General features: G+C 42.0%; 1 protein-coding gene across 3 annotated transcripts in view; it reads left to right on the plus strand.

The window, feature by feature from the left end:
- Positions 1-16,485, plus strand: part of daam2 (dishevelled associated activator of morphogenesis 2) — a 275,857-nt gene that overhangs the window by 213,975 nt on the left and 45,397 nt on the right. For all 3 annotated transcript variants that reach the window (XM_031830538.1, XM_020489369.2, XM_031830539.1), the window contains 3 exons: positions 178-272; positions 13,031-13,364; positions 14,032-14,142. In XM_031830538.1, coding sequence (XP_031686398.1) covers positions 178-272; positions 13,031-13,364; positions 14,032-14,142 — 540 coding nt within the window. The remainder of the gene's footprint in view (positions 1-177; positions 273-13,030; positions 13,365-14,031; positions 14,143-16,485) is intronic.

Raw genomic sequence — 16,485 nt, forward strand, 5'->3', positions numbered from 1 at the left:
AGTCAAACTTATTGGAGAACTCCAATGATGAGCTGATTTTGTGTTCCTTATTGTGAAGTTATGATAAAGATCATTCAGACTCCCTTCAACTAAGCCAGAATCAAAGGTTCTCCTTTAAAATACTGTTATCATAATTTTTTTCTGCTGTGTCATGGAGTATGTTTTGTCATTGTGCAGATGCAGACCCTGTTCGCCTTTGACGAGGAGGAGATGGAGATGAGGAACAAAGTGGTGGAGGACCTGAAAACAGCACTTCGGACTCAGCCAATGAGGTAGGGTTTTGAACCACAGCTGGCAAACATTGTCATTAACAGCTGTTCATCCTCATCTTTCACCTATCTACCTCAGGATGACACTCTTGTTACTCACACTCTATGGTCAAGTTAAATCTCTCCGTAAGAGAGCACTGTGTCACAAGGTAGGTCTATACACTTCATTATTACAGTATATAGTGTATATGGGATCATTTATCACCAGAAAAGCTGTTGCACTCTTTATTAGACAAGGCAATTCCCCTCTCCTCTGTTTGACACATTCAGCAGCAGCTTTGAGATCTCATTGATCAACCACACAGAAACATGTGAAGAGGTTTAGACAGCCCAGACAATATTACATCTCCCACTGTCAGGAGCATGTCTGTGCCTGTTAAGTGATGTAGTGATCTGGACCAAGATGGGGGGTGTTGAGTTTTTCCAGTGCAGCGTCAGCCTTAAGTGTGGAGTAACAGATTCCCACGAGGACCACGGTGTCTGGGTCACGTCTGGGTTTGTGTGTGTGCATGTGTATCATGTTGAAGTGGACAGGGTGATTAGCGCTAGCCTTATTGCGCCTGACCACCTTTGGCTTGTAGTCTTTCATTTTGTAGAACAAAGTAACATTATACAGAACCACAGCGCTAATACTTATGAGGATGTTAAGGAGGCAAGAAGTATGAAAGTTATTTGTGAGCAGGATGAGGAATGCATAAATGTAGGCTAAGATTCCCTATAATATGAATTTCCACAAAGAATGAATTATTTGCATAGGATTGTTTTAGCCTCACATTTGGACATTACAAGAAGCTGGCTGTATTCCCTTTGTTTAATTTCTAGTGCAACTTCAAACAGGGTTAAAAAAAGACAAACCACCAGAAAAACGTATTTACCTGATTAATCTTGTCATTAGCTATATGACATTATCGATCTACTCCATAACGTTCACAATACCAATTATGTTGGAGTGAGTACATTGTTCTGTTTTCCACTGTTACTCTCCAAAGTACCTACAGTGCATTCAGAAAGTATTTAGACGGCTTGACTTTTTCCAAATTTTTATCCCACATCAGTCTACACACAATACCCCATAATGACAAAGCAAAAACAGGTTTTTAGAAATGTTTGCAAATGTATAAAAATTCTAAAATGGAAATAGTACATTAACATAAGTATTCAAACCCTTTACTAAGTACATTTGTTGAAGCACCTTTGGCAGCTATTACAGCCTCAAGTCTTCTTGGGTATGACGCTATAAGCTTGGCACACCTGTATTTGGGGAGTTTCTCCCATTCTTCTCTGCAGATCCTCTCACGCTCTGTCAGGTTAGATGGAGAGCGTTGCTGTACAGCTATTTTCAGATCTCTCCAGAGATGTTCGATCAGGTTAAAGTCTGAGCTCTGGCTAGGCCAGTCAAGGACATTCAGAGACTTGTACCGAAGCCACTCCTGCGTTTTCTTGGCTGTGTGCTTAGGGTTGTTGTCCTGTTGGAAGGTGAACCTTCGCCCCAGAGCGCTCTGGAGCAGGTTTTCATCAAGGATCTCTCTGTACTTTGCTCCATTCATCTTTCCCTCGATCCTGACTAGTCTCCCAGTCCCTGCCGCGGAAAAACATGCTGCCACCACCATGCTTCACCATAGGGATCGTGCCAGGTTTTTTCCAGAAGTGACTCTTGGCATTCAAGCCAAAGAGTTCAATCTTGGTTTCAACAGACCAGAGAATCGTGTTTCTCATGGTCTGAGAGTCATTTAGGTGCCTTTTGGCAAACTCCAAGCAGACTGTCATGTGCCTTTTACTGAGGAGTGGTTTCTGTCTGGCCACTCTAACATAAAGGCCTAATTAGTGGAGTGCAGCAGAGATGGTTGTCCTTCTGGAAAGTTCTCCCATCTCCACACAGAGTACTTATAGAGCTCTGTCAGAGTGGCCATTGGGTTCTTGGTCACCTCCCTGACCAAGGCCCTTCTCCCATGATTGCTCAGTTTGGCCGGGCGGCTAGCTCTAGGTTGTTTGGTTTTTGCTCTGACATGCACTGTCAACTGTGGGACCTTATATAAACAGGTGTTTGCCTTTCCAAATCATGTCCAATCAATTGAACTTACCACAGGTGGACTCCAATCAAGTTGTAGAAACATCTCAAGGATGATCAATGGTAACAGGATGCACCTGAACTCAATTTTGAGTCTCATAGCAAAGGGTCTGAATACTTATGTAAATAAGGTATTTCATTTTTGATTTTTTTTTTTATACATTTGCAAAATTTTCTAAACTATTTTCAATTTGTCTTTATGGGGTACTGTGTAGATTGATGAGCAAAATGTTTTATATAATCCATTTTAGAATAAAATAACGTAACAAAATGTGGGAAAAGTAAAGGGGTCTGAATAATTTCCCGAATGCACCGTATATTCCTATATTTCATTCTTCCTCACTTCTCCTCTCCTAGTATGTTCGTCTCTTCTCACTTTTCTCATTTGCATTTCGTTAACTAGATGGTAATTTTTCAATTAAGAAAAATTGTGTGACTTGCTTCCGCTCTTTGAAAGTAGTTGTGTGGCATTGGATAGGATAGCATGAACATGTGAAAGTTGGTTTGGTGTCTCTAGTTTGAACTGTTCAATAGTTATTTTATGCAAATGTAAGGGACATTTATATACTTAACATTAAGAACACCTGCTCTTTCCATGACAGAGACTGAACAGGTGAATCCAAGTGAAATCCAGGTGAAATCCAGGGTCAAAGTTGGTTTGTTGTCTCTAAGCTTATACGGTTAAAGAGTTACTATTGGTGGGTTATTTTATACACATTTATGCAAATGTGTATACAGTACCTTCAGAAAGTATTCATACCCCTTGACCTATTCCAAATTTGGTTGTTACAACTTGAATTCAAAAAGGATTAAATTGAATCCACACACAATTGAATTGAATTCTTACACACCTTAACCCATAATGACAAAGTGAAAACACCTGGATTGTGCAACATTTGCCCATTATTCTTTTCAAAATTCTTCAAGCTCTGTCAAATTGTTGTTGATCATTGCTAGACAACAATTTTCAGGTCTAGTCAAAGATTTTCAAGTACATTTAATTCAAATCTGCTTCTCATGAGCATTCACTGTCTTCTTGGTAAGCAAGTCCAGTGTAGATTTGGCCTTGTGTTTTAGGTTATTGAATTCTCTTCGATTATAATCACAGCCCCCCCCCAAGCAGACACATCGATGGCCCTGGACGACCTTTATTTGACTCTATGTAAACTGGAAACCACATATCCTGAGGCTGCATTCATTGTAGCTGGGGATTTTAACAAGGCTAATCTGAAAACAAGACTCCCTAACTTCAATCAGCATATCGATTGTGCTACCAGGGCTGGTAAAACCCTGGATCATTGTTATTCTAACTTCCGCAACGCATATAAGGCCCTCCCCCGCCCTCCTTTCGGAATAGCTGACCAAGACTCCATTTTGTTGCTTCCAACCTACAGAAAGAAACTAAAACAAGAAGCTCCCGTGCTCAGGTCTGTTCACCGCTGGTCCGACCAATCTGATTCCACGCTTCAAGACTGCTTCGATTTTTTTTATTTTTTTTATTTCACCTTTATTTAACCAGGTAGGCAAGTTGAGAACAAGTTCTCATTTACAATTGCGACCTGGCCAAGATAAAGCAAAGCAGTTTGACACATACGACACAGAGTTACACATGGAGTAAAACAAACATACAGTCAATAATACAGTATAAAAAAGTCTATATACGATGTGAGCAAATGAGTTGAGATAAGGGAGGTAAAGGCAAAAAAAGGCCATGGTGGCAAAGTAAATACAATATAGCAATTAAAATCGATCACGTGGATTGGGATATGTTCCGCATTGTGTCCAACAACAACATTGACGAATACGCTGATTCGGTGAGCGAGTTCATCATAAAGTGCATCGGCGATGTCGTACCCACAGCAACTATTAAAACATTCGCGCCATCAAAAATGCGAACCTCTGCTTTTAACCAGGGCAAGGTGACCGGAAACATGACCAAATACAAACAGTGTAGCTATTCCCTCCTCAAGGCAATCAAACAAGCTAAGTGTCAGTATAGAGACAAAGTAGAGTCGGAATTCAACGGCTCAGACACAAGAGGCATGTGGCAGGGTCTACAGTCAATCACGGATTACAAATAGAAAACCAGCCCCGTCGCGGACCAGGATGTCTTGCTCCCAGACAGACTAAATAACGTTTTTGCTCGCTTTGAGGACAATACAGTGGGCTCTCCTACACTGCAGCCGACGTGAGTAAAACATTTAAACGTGTTAACCCTCGCAAGGCTGCAGGCCCAGACAGCATCCCCAGCCGTGTCCTCAGAGCATGCGCAGACCAGCTGGCTGGTGTGTTTACGAACATATTCAATCAATCTTTATCCCAGTCTGCTGTTCCCACATGCTTCAAGAGGTCCACCATTGTTCCTGTTCCCAAGAAAGCTAAGGTAACTGAGCTAAACGACTACCGCCCCGTAGCACTCACTTCCGTCATCATGAAGTGCTTTGAGAGACAAGTCAAGGACCATATCACCTCCACCCTACCTGACACCCTAGACCCACTCCAATTTGCTTACCGCCCCAATAGGTCCACAGACGACGCAACCACACTGCACACTGCCCTAGCCCATCTGGACAAGAGGAATACCTATGTAAGAATGCTGTTCATCGACTACAGCTCAGCATTTAACACCATAGTACCCTCCAAACTCGTCATCAAGCTCGAGACCCTGGGTCTCGACCCCGACCCACCCTGTGCAACTGGGTACTTGAGGAGGTGAGGGCCCTCAGGAAAATAACCTCACACTCAACGTCAACAAAACTAAGGAGATGATTGTGGACTTCAGGAAACAGCAGAGGGAGCACCCCCCTATCCACATCGATGGGACAGTAGTGGAGAGGGTAGTAAGTTTTAAGTTCCTCGGCGTACACATCACGGACAAACTGAATTGGTCCACCCACACAGACAGCGTTGTGAAGAAGGCTCAACAGCGCCTCTTCAATCTCAGGAGGCTGAAGAAATTCGGCTTGTCACCAAAAGCACTCACAAACTTCTACAGATGCACAATCGAGAGCATCCTGTCGGGGCTGTATCACCGCCTGGTACGGCAACTGCTCCGCCCATAACCGTAAGGCTCTCCAGAGGGTAGTGAGTTCTTCCCAACGCATCACCGGGGGCAAACTACCTGCCCTCCAGGACACCCACACCACCTGATGTCACAGGAAGGCCATAAAGATCATCAAGGACAACAACCACCCGAGCAACTGCATGTTCACCCTGCTATCATCCAGAAGGCGAGGTCAGTACAGGTGCATCAAAGCTGGGACCGAGAGACTGAACAGCTTCTATCTCAAGGCCAGACTGTTAAACAGCCACCACTAACATTGAGTGGCTGCTGCCAACATACTGACTCAACTACAGCCACTTTAATGATGGAAATTGATCTGAAAAATGTATCACTAGCCACTTTAAACTATGCCACTTTATGTTTATATATCCTACATTACTCATCTCATATGTATATACTGTACTCTATACCATCTACTGCATCTTGCCTATGCCGTTCTGTATGATCACTCATTCATATATCTTTATGTACATATTCTTTATCCCTTTAAACTTGTGTGTATAAGGTAGTAGTTGTGGAATTCTTAGGTTAGATTACTCGTTGGTTATTACTGCATTGTCGGAACTAGAAGCACAAGCATTTCGCTACACTCGCATTAACATCTGCTAACCATGTGTATGTGACAAATACATTTTAAATTTGATGAACAGCATTCTTACATAGGTATTCCTCTTGTCCAGATGGGTTAGGGCAGTGTGCAGTGTGGTTGAGATTGCATCGTCTGTGGACCTATTTGGGCGGTAAGCAAATTGGAGTGGGTCTAGGTAGGGTGGAGGTGATATGGTCCTTGACTAGTCTCTCAAAGCACTTCAAAGCACTAGGAAGGACGCCTGTATCTTTGTAATGATCCAAAGTTGAATGAATAACTTCACCATGCTCAAAGAGATATTCAGTGTCAGCTTTTTTATGTTTACCACTCTACCAATAGGTGCTCTTCTTTGCGAGGCATTGGAAAACCTCCCTGGTCTTTGTATGAAATTCACTGCTCGACTGAGGGACCTTACAGATAATTGAATGTGTGGGGTACAGAGATGAGGTATTCATAACAAAATGCTGTTAAACACTTATTTCACACAGAGTGAGTCCATGCAACGTAATATATTACTTGTTAAGCACATTGTTACTCCTGAATTTATTTAGGCTTGCCATAACAAAGTTGTTGAATAGTTATTCACTCTAGACATTTCAGCTTTTCATTTTAAAATAGTGGAAATAAATGAAAATGTTGAAAAACTGAATTCTACTTTGACATTATTGTGTGTAGGCCCATGAAAAAAAATCTATCCATTTCAAATGATTGCTGTAACATAACAACATGTGGAAAAAGTCAAGAGGTGTGAGTACTTTCTGAAGGTACTGTAGTTATAGTTGATAAAAGTTATTAAAACCTCTTAACAGGTTAAGGATCAGGCTCTTTTCAGTTTCTGCCTAAAATGACATACCCAAATCTAACTGCCTGTAGCTCAGGACCAGAAGCAACGATATGCATATTCTTGATATCATTTGAAAGGAAACACTTTGAAGTTTGTGGAAATGTGAAATGAATGTAGGAGAACATAACACAATAGATCTGGTAAAAAGGTAATACAAAGAAAAAAACAAATGTTTTCTATTTTTATTTTTGTTGCATCATCTTTGACATTAAAAAGTATAGCCACACATTCAGCTAGGAAGCTGGATGTAGTTTAGATGGTGTCCACAAGAGGGCAACAGTGTATGTGCAAAGTTTCAGACTGATAACTTCAAGAATCGAGTTCAGTATGTCAAATCAGAGGGCCTGTTGTCCGGATGCCATACATCACCTCCTTCCGTGGCCTCCAACTGCTTTAAATGCTAGTAAAACTAAGTGCATGCTCTTCAACCGATTGCTGAGCGCACCCTCCCACCCAACTTGCTTCACTACTCTGGACGGTTTTGACTTAGAATATGTGGACAACTACAAATACCTAGGTGTCTGGTTAGACTGTAAACTCTCCTTCCAGGCTCACATTAAGCAACTCCAATCCAAAATTAAATCTAGAATCTGCTTCCTATTACGCAACAAAGCCTCCTTCACTCATGCAGCCAAACTTACCCTCGTAAAACTGACTATCCTACCGATCCTTGACTTCGGCAATGTCATGTACAAAATAACCCCCAACACTCTACTCAGCAAACTGGATGTAGTCTATCACAGTGCCATCGGTTTTATCACCAAAGCCAAATATATTACCCACCATGGCGACCTGAATGCTCTCGTTGGCTAGCCCTCACTACATATCCTTCGCCAAACCCACTGGCTCCAGGTCGTCTAGAAGTCTTTGCTAGGTAAAGCCCAGCCTTATCTCAGTTCACTGGTCACCATAGCAACACCCACCCATAGCACACGTTCCAGCACGTATATTGCACTGTTCATCCCCAAAGCCAACACTTGCTTTGGCCGCCTTTCCTTCCAGTTCTCTGCTGCCAATGACTGGGACGAATTGCAAAAATCTCTGAAGTTGGAGACTTGTATCTCCCTCTCTAACTTTAAGCGTCAGCTGTCTGAGCAGTTTACCGATCAAAACCTGTACACAGCAAATCTGTAAAAAGCACACCCAACTACCTCATCCCCATATTATGACTTACCCTCTTGCTCTTTTGCACCCCAGTATCTCTACTTGCACATCATCATCTGCAATCCAATATTAATGCTAAATTGTAATTATATTCGTCTCTAGGGCCTATTTATTGCCTTCCTCCCTACTCTTCTACATTTCTTTTGTGTTATTGACTGTACGTTTGTTTATGTGTAACTCCGTGTTGTTTTTTGTTGCACTGCTTTGCTTCATCTTGGCCAGGTCACAGTTTTAAATGAGAACTTGTTCTCAACTGCCCTACCTGGTTAAATGAAGGTGAAATAAAAAAGAAAGAGCAAGCTACATGACATTTAGTATGATGTCACCCAGGTGTCCCTCACGATTTGTGACTTGTAGACTGGCTGGGTATTCACACCTCTAGATGGTCGGGCGGGAGTTTGTTGTGGAGCCAGAGAGAGCAGCAGTCAGACTAAGTGGAGGATGGAGGACTTGAAGTGGTCTCTTTGAAGTCAGTCTTCACCACTATTGAAGTTTTTTTTTTATCCGTAAGAACTCAAGTTTATTACTTATTTTATTGAACCTTTTATTTTAGCAAAACATCATAAACAACACATCTATAAACATATATTATGTAGAGTAGGAGGAACACTTATACACACAAGGCAAGTCAATATAAATTCTTATTTACAATGCCGCCTACCCCGGCCAAACCCGGAAGATGCTGGGCCAATTGTGCACCGACCTAAGGGACTCTTAATCATGGCTGGATGTGATGCAGCCTGGATTCGAACCAGTTACTGCAGTGTGTTAGACCACTGCGCCAGTCGGGAGCCCAATGTATATTATATGTTGACTTTGACATGTTGTGGCTTTCAAGTGCCTTGCTTTTTGCCCCACTGTACAGTGCCTTGCAAAAGTATTCATCCCCCTTGGCGTTTTTCCTATTTTGTTGCATTACAACCTGTAATTTAAATGGATTTTTATTTGGATTTCATGTAATAGACAGACAAAATAGTCCAAATTGGTGAAGTGAAATGAAAAAAATTACTTGTTTAAAAAAAGAAAATGGAAAAGTGGTGCATGCATATGCATTCACCCCCTTTGCTATGAAGCCCCTAAATAAGATCTGGTGCAACCAATTACCTTCAGAAGTCACATAATTAGTTAAAGTCCACCTGTGTGCAATCTGTGTCACATGATCTGTCACATGATCTCAGTATACACTACCATTCAAAAGTTTGGGACCACTTAGAAATGTCCTAAGTGGTCCCAAACCTTTGAATGGTAGTGTATCACATGATCTATTCTGGCTCTAACCAGAATAGAAAGAGGAGTGGGAGGCCCCGGTGCACAACTGAGCAAGAGGACAAGTACATTAGAGTGTCTAGTTTGAGAAACAAATGCCTCACAAGTCCTCAACTGGCAGCTTCATTAAATAGTACCCGCATAACACCAGTCTCAACGTCAACAGTGAAGAGGCGACTCCATGATGCTGGCCTTTTCGGCAGAGTTGCAAAGAAAAAGCCATGTCTCAGACTTGCCCATAAAAATCTAATATTAAGATGGGCAAAAGAACACAGACACTGGACAAAGGAACTCTGTCTTTAATCAGAATGACAGTTTTCAGCTGTGCTAATATAATTGCAAAAGGGTTTTCTAATAATCAATTAGCCTATTAAAATGATAAACTTGGATTCGCTAACACAACGTACCATTGTAACACAATAGTGATGTTTGCTGATAATGGGCCCCTGTACACCTATGTAGATATTCCAAAGAACATAATTCTGTGTCTACACTGTATTTCTGATCAATTTGATGTTATTTTAATGGACTTTCAAAGACAAGGACATTTCTAAGTGATCACAAACTTTTGAATGGTAGTGTATGTATTATTTTTTTAAATACATTTGCAAACATTTCTTAACTGTTTTTGCTTTGTCATTATGGGGTATTGTGTGTCGATTTATGAGGGGAAACCTATTTAATCAGTTTTAGAATAAAACTGTAACGTAGCAAGACGTGGAAAAGTCAAGGGGTCTGAATACTTTCCGAATGCACTGTACCTCAACTGATATACCATCCAGCTCTGGAGTTTTCCCGGACTTGAAGGCTTTAATTGCGTCTAGAAGTCCCTCTTTAATTAGGCCTTCACATGAGTCTGACTGTAGAGCTGTTAATTTTACACTATTAATAGAAAACAAATCCTTAAAATGAACTTCAGTTAGTAGATATGGAGAAGACAAATGAAAACATTTGCTTAAAGTACTTTGCTTCCTTTTTCAAAATATTGTTTGTTGAATCATGGATGACTGGCATTTGTAACAAGTTTCTGTAAATTATTTCTGCATATTCTTTCCAGTTTGCTTACATATTCCATCCAGTTCACTTTATTTTGTATAATATATTACACTTGATCTTTCTTGAATAAGTTCCTCCATTTTTTTATTCTGTGCCTCTTTTACAGTTTTTATTGCTTTCTAACTGTACTGTTAGTTCCTCTATTTCCTTTGTTAAGATGAACTCTTTTGACCTAAAAGAGGAGAGAAAGGAGAGGGAATGAAAAGGAGGAGAGAGAAAAAAAAATGATGGAATGAGAACATTTGTGAATGGTTGGATGATGTTGGTATGTGGAGGGGGGACTGTTTTCACTGTTGAGAATTAGGCATCGTTGGATGTCCTTTGTAAGGAGTAGGAATTCATGGAGCGCAAAGAGTATGTGTGTGTGTGCGCCTGTGTGTGTACGTGTATATGCATGCTTGTCTGCGTATGTGCTGTTGTGTGTGACAGAGCACAGGTGAGTAGCCACGTGTGACACCAAGACACCCACCTTCGTAATAACATCTGCCAACATTGAGCTGGCGATGTTACACCTTTAGGTAGAGAGATCAACTTCAATTTGCAATGTGACACAGAGTAATGTTAGTGCTGAAACGAGAAGCACATTGCATGTCAAGGGAGTCTGTTCTACCTGTGTGTGTGCGTGCGCATGTCTTTGTGAATGTGCTGTATGGGCACTCGGCCTTTGCAGTGTGTGCACCCCCCTCCCGGGCTTGGTCTTGACTCGGACTCAATTTGCACTGGTCTTGGTCTTGAATCAGTCTCGCTTTAGATGGTCTCGAACCCAACACTGGTGTACAGTATTTATGACCTTACCCATGTGTTCCTGGGGATCTGAGGGTTGCAAGTGCATTGCCAGGTGAACCGTGTGCGCTCTCAAAATCTGGGATTGAGTTAGCGGGAGGGTAGCCTGGCTTCAGATGTATAGGATAATAATGGCGTGATTTATGCGCTTTGAAGGATGGGGTGTGTTTTTTCCACTCCCGCTCTTGCCAAGAAAGCGGTGGGAGGGGATGGAACTTGGACTCAGCTCGTCTGACAGTGTCAAAACAATCTGTTACAATGACTGACTGTAAATCTTCCTCTGCTTCTTTTTTTTCGCCTTCTTTCTCTCTCTCTCTTAATATTGCTGACTCTCTTGCTCTGTCTGTTTTGATGTTTCTTACATTTTCTTAAGTCTTCTTTCAGTGATTTATAAATAAGACCTACCCCCTCACTCTCTTTCTTTCACTTTTTCCCTCTCTTTGTCTGTCTGAACAGAAAACAGACTTACGTTTGTTATGAACTCTATCGATTTACATGATTTATGAACTTGATCAGGGAAAGAATCTGTGTGATGGGAACATAAAATTGGCCGACTTGATATAATGCCCTTCATGCTTGTGTATTGTAGGTGATCAGATAGGCTTGCAGTTCTGCAAGAGGAAGGGGTTAATGAGGTGATTGACCCTTCATTAGCCCTGTTTAATAAAGTCTGTCATTAGGAAAGTTCTAAGATGAATGTGGGTGGTATGAGTTTTATGGTTTACAGTTTCATGTGGGATCCCTTACTACAGCTGGTTAATGGGGGTAGGTAGCGTAGCGAGGGGTGCCTTTGTGTATCTATACTGAACAAAAATATAAGCACAACATGTAAGGTGTTGGTTTCATGAGCTGAAATAAAAAATCCCAGAAATGTTCCATACAAACAAAAATCTTATTTCTCTCAAATGTTATGCACAAATTTGTTTACATGCCGGTCAGTTCGTTTCTCCTTTTCCAAGGTAATCTATCCACCTGACAGGTGTGGCATATCAAGAAGCTGATTAAACAGCATTATCATTAGACAGTTGGAGCTTCTGCTGAGGACAATAAAAGGCCACTCTAAAATGTGCAGTTTTGTCACACAACACAATGCTACAGATGTTTTGAGGGAGCGTGCAATTGGCATGCTGACTGCAAGAATGTCCACAGGAGCTGGTGCAAGATAATTGAATGTTAATATCTCTACCACAAGCCGACCTCCAACGTCGTTTTAGAGAATTTGTCAGTAGGTCCAACCGGCCTCACAACTGCAGACCATGTGTAACCACGCCAGCCTGGACCTCCACATCTGGCTTCTTGACCTGCGGGATCGTCTGAGACCAGCCACCCGGACAGCTGATGAAACTGAAAAGTATTTATGTCTGTAATAAGGCCTTTTTGTGGGGGGAAAACTTATTCTGATTGGCTGAGCCTGGCTCACCAGTGAGTGGGACTATGCCCTCGCAGGCCCACCCATGTGAAATCCAAGGATTAGGGCCTGAGGAATTAATTTTAATTGACTGATTTCCTTATGAACTGTAACTCAGTAAAATCTTTGAAATTGTTGCATTTATATTTTTGTTCAGTATATGTTCAGTGTTCAGTTCCTCGACCACTGACCCTTTGGTTTACCTGTGTTTCAATTCAGTACAGTTCAGTAAATCTGATGTGCATGATACGTTTTACGCTTGGTACTACTTTTTACCCATTTTACTACACCTTTTGAACTCCTTTTGTTATCCTAAAGCCTCAAACAAACAACTTAGGCCAGACACATTTTGGGTTTCAGTTAAACACAGAGATATTTGTCAAGGTGAATGAGATTTCATAAAAGTCAATGTGTGAAGCAGACCATAGTTTCCAGGGTTTGTTTATTCTTTGTCTTCCATTGTTGACCTTTTAACCTTTTTTGACTGACATCCTCACGCCTCACCCCTCCACCTCCCAGGTTTGTGACACGCTTCATTGAGCTCGAGGGCCTCACCTGCCTGCTCAATTTCCTGCGGAGCATGGACTATGAGACGTCGGAGAGCCGCGTGCACACCTCGGTCATCGGCTGCATCAAGGCCCTGATGAACAACTCGCAGGGTCGAGCTCACGTGCTGGCCCACCCGCAGAGCATCAATACCATCTCCCAGAGCTTGCGGCAGGACAACGTCAAGACCAAAGTGGCCGTGCTGGAGATCCTGGGCGCAGTGTGCCTGGTGCCCGATGGCCACAAGAAGGTGCTGCAGGCGATGGCCCACTACCAGAAGTATGCCGCCGAGAGGACCCGCTTTCAGGTATAGTCCACCAAGTGCTAGGGTACTCCTAAAGCTTATCAGAAGTAAATGACACACACTTTTTAGGTCATCCCCAAGAGTTAATATGTATTTTTAACCATGCTTAGAAGAGTTGCAAGGAAATTGTCCCTGTAATCCAGGGGTGGGCAAACTTCTTGGCCCAAGGGCCACATCAGGACAGATAGTGCAAATTTTTTAAGGGCTGATTTGGTCATAAAAAGGGCAGTTATTTTATTTCAATTGGACCTTAAAATCATTTAATTTAACATTTAACATTTAATTGACCGGTGGAACAGATTGTAGTTTACCCACCACTGCAATTCTTGCAGATCAATTTCGTTGTTTATTTATTTATTTTATTTAACCTTTATTTAACTAGTCAAGTTAAGAACAAATTCTTATTTACAATGAAGGCCTACTCTGGCAAACCCGGACGACGCTGAGCCAATTGTGCGCCAATTGTGCGACTCCCAATCACGGCCGGTTGTTATACAGCCGGGAATTGAACCCGGGTCTGTAGTGACGCCTCTAGCAGTGAGAAGCTGTGCCTTAGACCGCTGCACCACTCGGGAGCCCTGAGTTGTTTATGTATTGTAATGAATATAACTGAATAATTGTCCATTCAACCCATGCACCTAACTGAGAACTGTCCCTGTAACCCATGCAGACGTTACTGAATGAGCTAGACAGAAGTACGGGGCGCTACAGAGACGAGGTCAACCTGAAGACAGCCATCATGTCATTTATCAACGCTGTGCTCAATGCCGGGGCTGGGGAGGTCAGTCATGATCGCCATGTTACTCTTTAACCCCCCTGTCACACCCACAGCTAGGTCTACTTTCTATTGGATGATTCATGGCAGAAAGAGTCACATTTAAACAGTGCTACCAAGATATCATCCAATAATTTGACTGCATACACCCTTAGAAATACATTAGATTTGAGTGATAGAGGCTATGTCATTGTTCATGGTTGAATTTGGGATGACCCTGGTCCCTTGTCAAACAGTCAGACAATGTCAAGAATACATCTTAAAGATGGAGTCTGGAGTAGGGGAAACGTCGTCCCTGGCTGCCCCACCGCTGTTTTTATTTTTTGGTTGGCAGGTTGAGGAGTGTAATTTAGTTTAAAAAATGTATTAACATGATAAATTAAATTGCAGTACATATTGTGCTCTTCTATCGCGTGTGCAATGATGTCCAAGTGGGGGAAAAAACAGTGTTTGCAGTAACTTCTTGTTGTTGAAATATTGCAAATGGACATGACTGTTTCATCATTAAGAATTCCAGCTGTACAGTGCCTTCGGATAGTATTCAGGCCCCTTGACGTTTTCCACATTTTGCTACGTTACAGCGTTATTCTAAAATGGATTAAATAAAAACAAAATGCTCAGTAATCTACACACAATACCCCATAGTGAATAAGCGAAAACAGGCTTTTTGACATTTTTGCAAATGTATAAAAACGTTATATACAGAAATACCTTATATACATAAGTATACAGACCCTTTGCTATGAGACTCGAAATTGAGCCCAGCTGCATCCATTAATCATCCTTGAGATGTTTCTGCAACTTCATTGGAGTTCACCTGTGGTAAATTCAATTGATTGGACATGATTTGGAAAGGCACAAACAAACCTGTCTATTTAAGGTCCCACAGTTGACAGTGCATGTCAGAGCAAAAACTAAGCCATGAGAGCGAAGGAATTGTCTGTAGAGCTCCGAGACAGGATTCTGTCGAGGCACAGATCTGGGGAAGTGTACCAAAACATTTCTGCAGCATTGATAGTCCCCAAGGACACAGTGGCTTCCATCATTCTTAAATAGAAGAGGTTTGGACCCACCAACTCTTCCTAAAGCTGGCTGCCCGGCCAAACTGAGCAAGAAGGGTCTTGGTCAGGGAGGTGACCAAGAACCCGATGGTCACTCTGACAGAGCTCTATAATTACTCTGTGGAGATGGGATAACCTTCCAGAAGGACAACCAGCTCTGCAGCATTACACCAATCAGGCCTTTATGGTAGAGTGTGCTAGAGTGCATGGTAGAGTGGTAGAAGCCACTCCTCAGTAAAAGGAACATTTATTTTATTTTACCTTTATTTAACTAGGCAAGTCAGTTAAAAACAAATTCTTATTTTCAATGACGGCCCAGGAACAGTGGGTTAACTGCCTTTCTCAGGGGCAGAACGACAGATTCGGTTACTAGTCCAATGCTCTAACCACTAGGCTACCTGCTGCCCACGGCCAAAAGGCCCCTAAAGACTTTCTGACCATGTGAAACAAGATGAAACCAAGATGGAACTCTTTTGCTTGAATGCCAAGTGTTACATCTGGCACCATCCCTACAGTGATGCATGGTGGTGGCAGCATCATGCTGTGGGGAGGTTTTTCAGCAGCATGGACTGAGACACTAGTCAGTATCGAGGCAAAGATGAACAGAGAAAAGTACAGAGAGATCCTTGATGAAAACCCGCTCTATAGTGCTCAGGACCACAGACTGGAGCGAAAGTTCACCTTACAACAGGACAACAACCCTACGCACACATCCAAGACAACACAGAATTGGCTTCGGGACAGTTCTCTTAATGTCCTTGAGTGGCCCAGCCAGAGCCCGGACTTGAACCCGATCGAACATCTCTTGAGAGACCTGAAATTGTTGTCGCACCGCTCCCCATCCAACCTGACCTTGAGAGGATCTGCAGAGAAGAATGAGAGAAACTCCCCAAATACAGGTGTGCCAAGATTGTAGCATCATACCCAAGAAGACTTGAGGCTGTAATCACTGCCAAAGGTGCTTCTACAAAGTATTGAGTAAAGTGTCTGAATACTTATGTAAATGTGATATTTCAGTTTTTATTTTTAAGCAGTTTTTGCTTTGTCATTATGGGGTATTGTGTGTAGATTGTCATTATGGGGTATTGTGTGTAGATTGACATTATGGGGTATTGTGTGTAGATTGACATTATGGGGTATTGTGTGTAGATTGATGAGGGACAAATAAAAATGTTATCGATTTTAGAATAAGGCTGTAAAGAAAAAAAATGTGGAAAAAGTCAAGGGGTCTAAATACTTTCCGAATGCACTGTAGGTCAAGTTTATTATTATATTACAATAGTGCACA

This window comes from Oncorhynchus kisutch, linkage group LG8 (assembly GCF_002021735.2).
Source record: "Oncorhynchus kisutch isolate 150728-3 linkage group LG8, Okis_V2, whole genome shotgun sequence".
NCBI classification, from domain to species: Eukaryota; Metazoa; Chordata; class Actinopteri; order Salmoniformes; family Salmonidae; genus Oncorhynchus; species Oncorhynchus kisutch.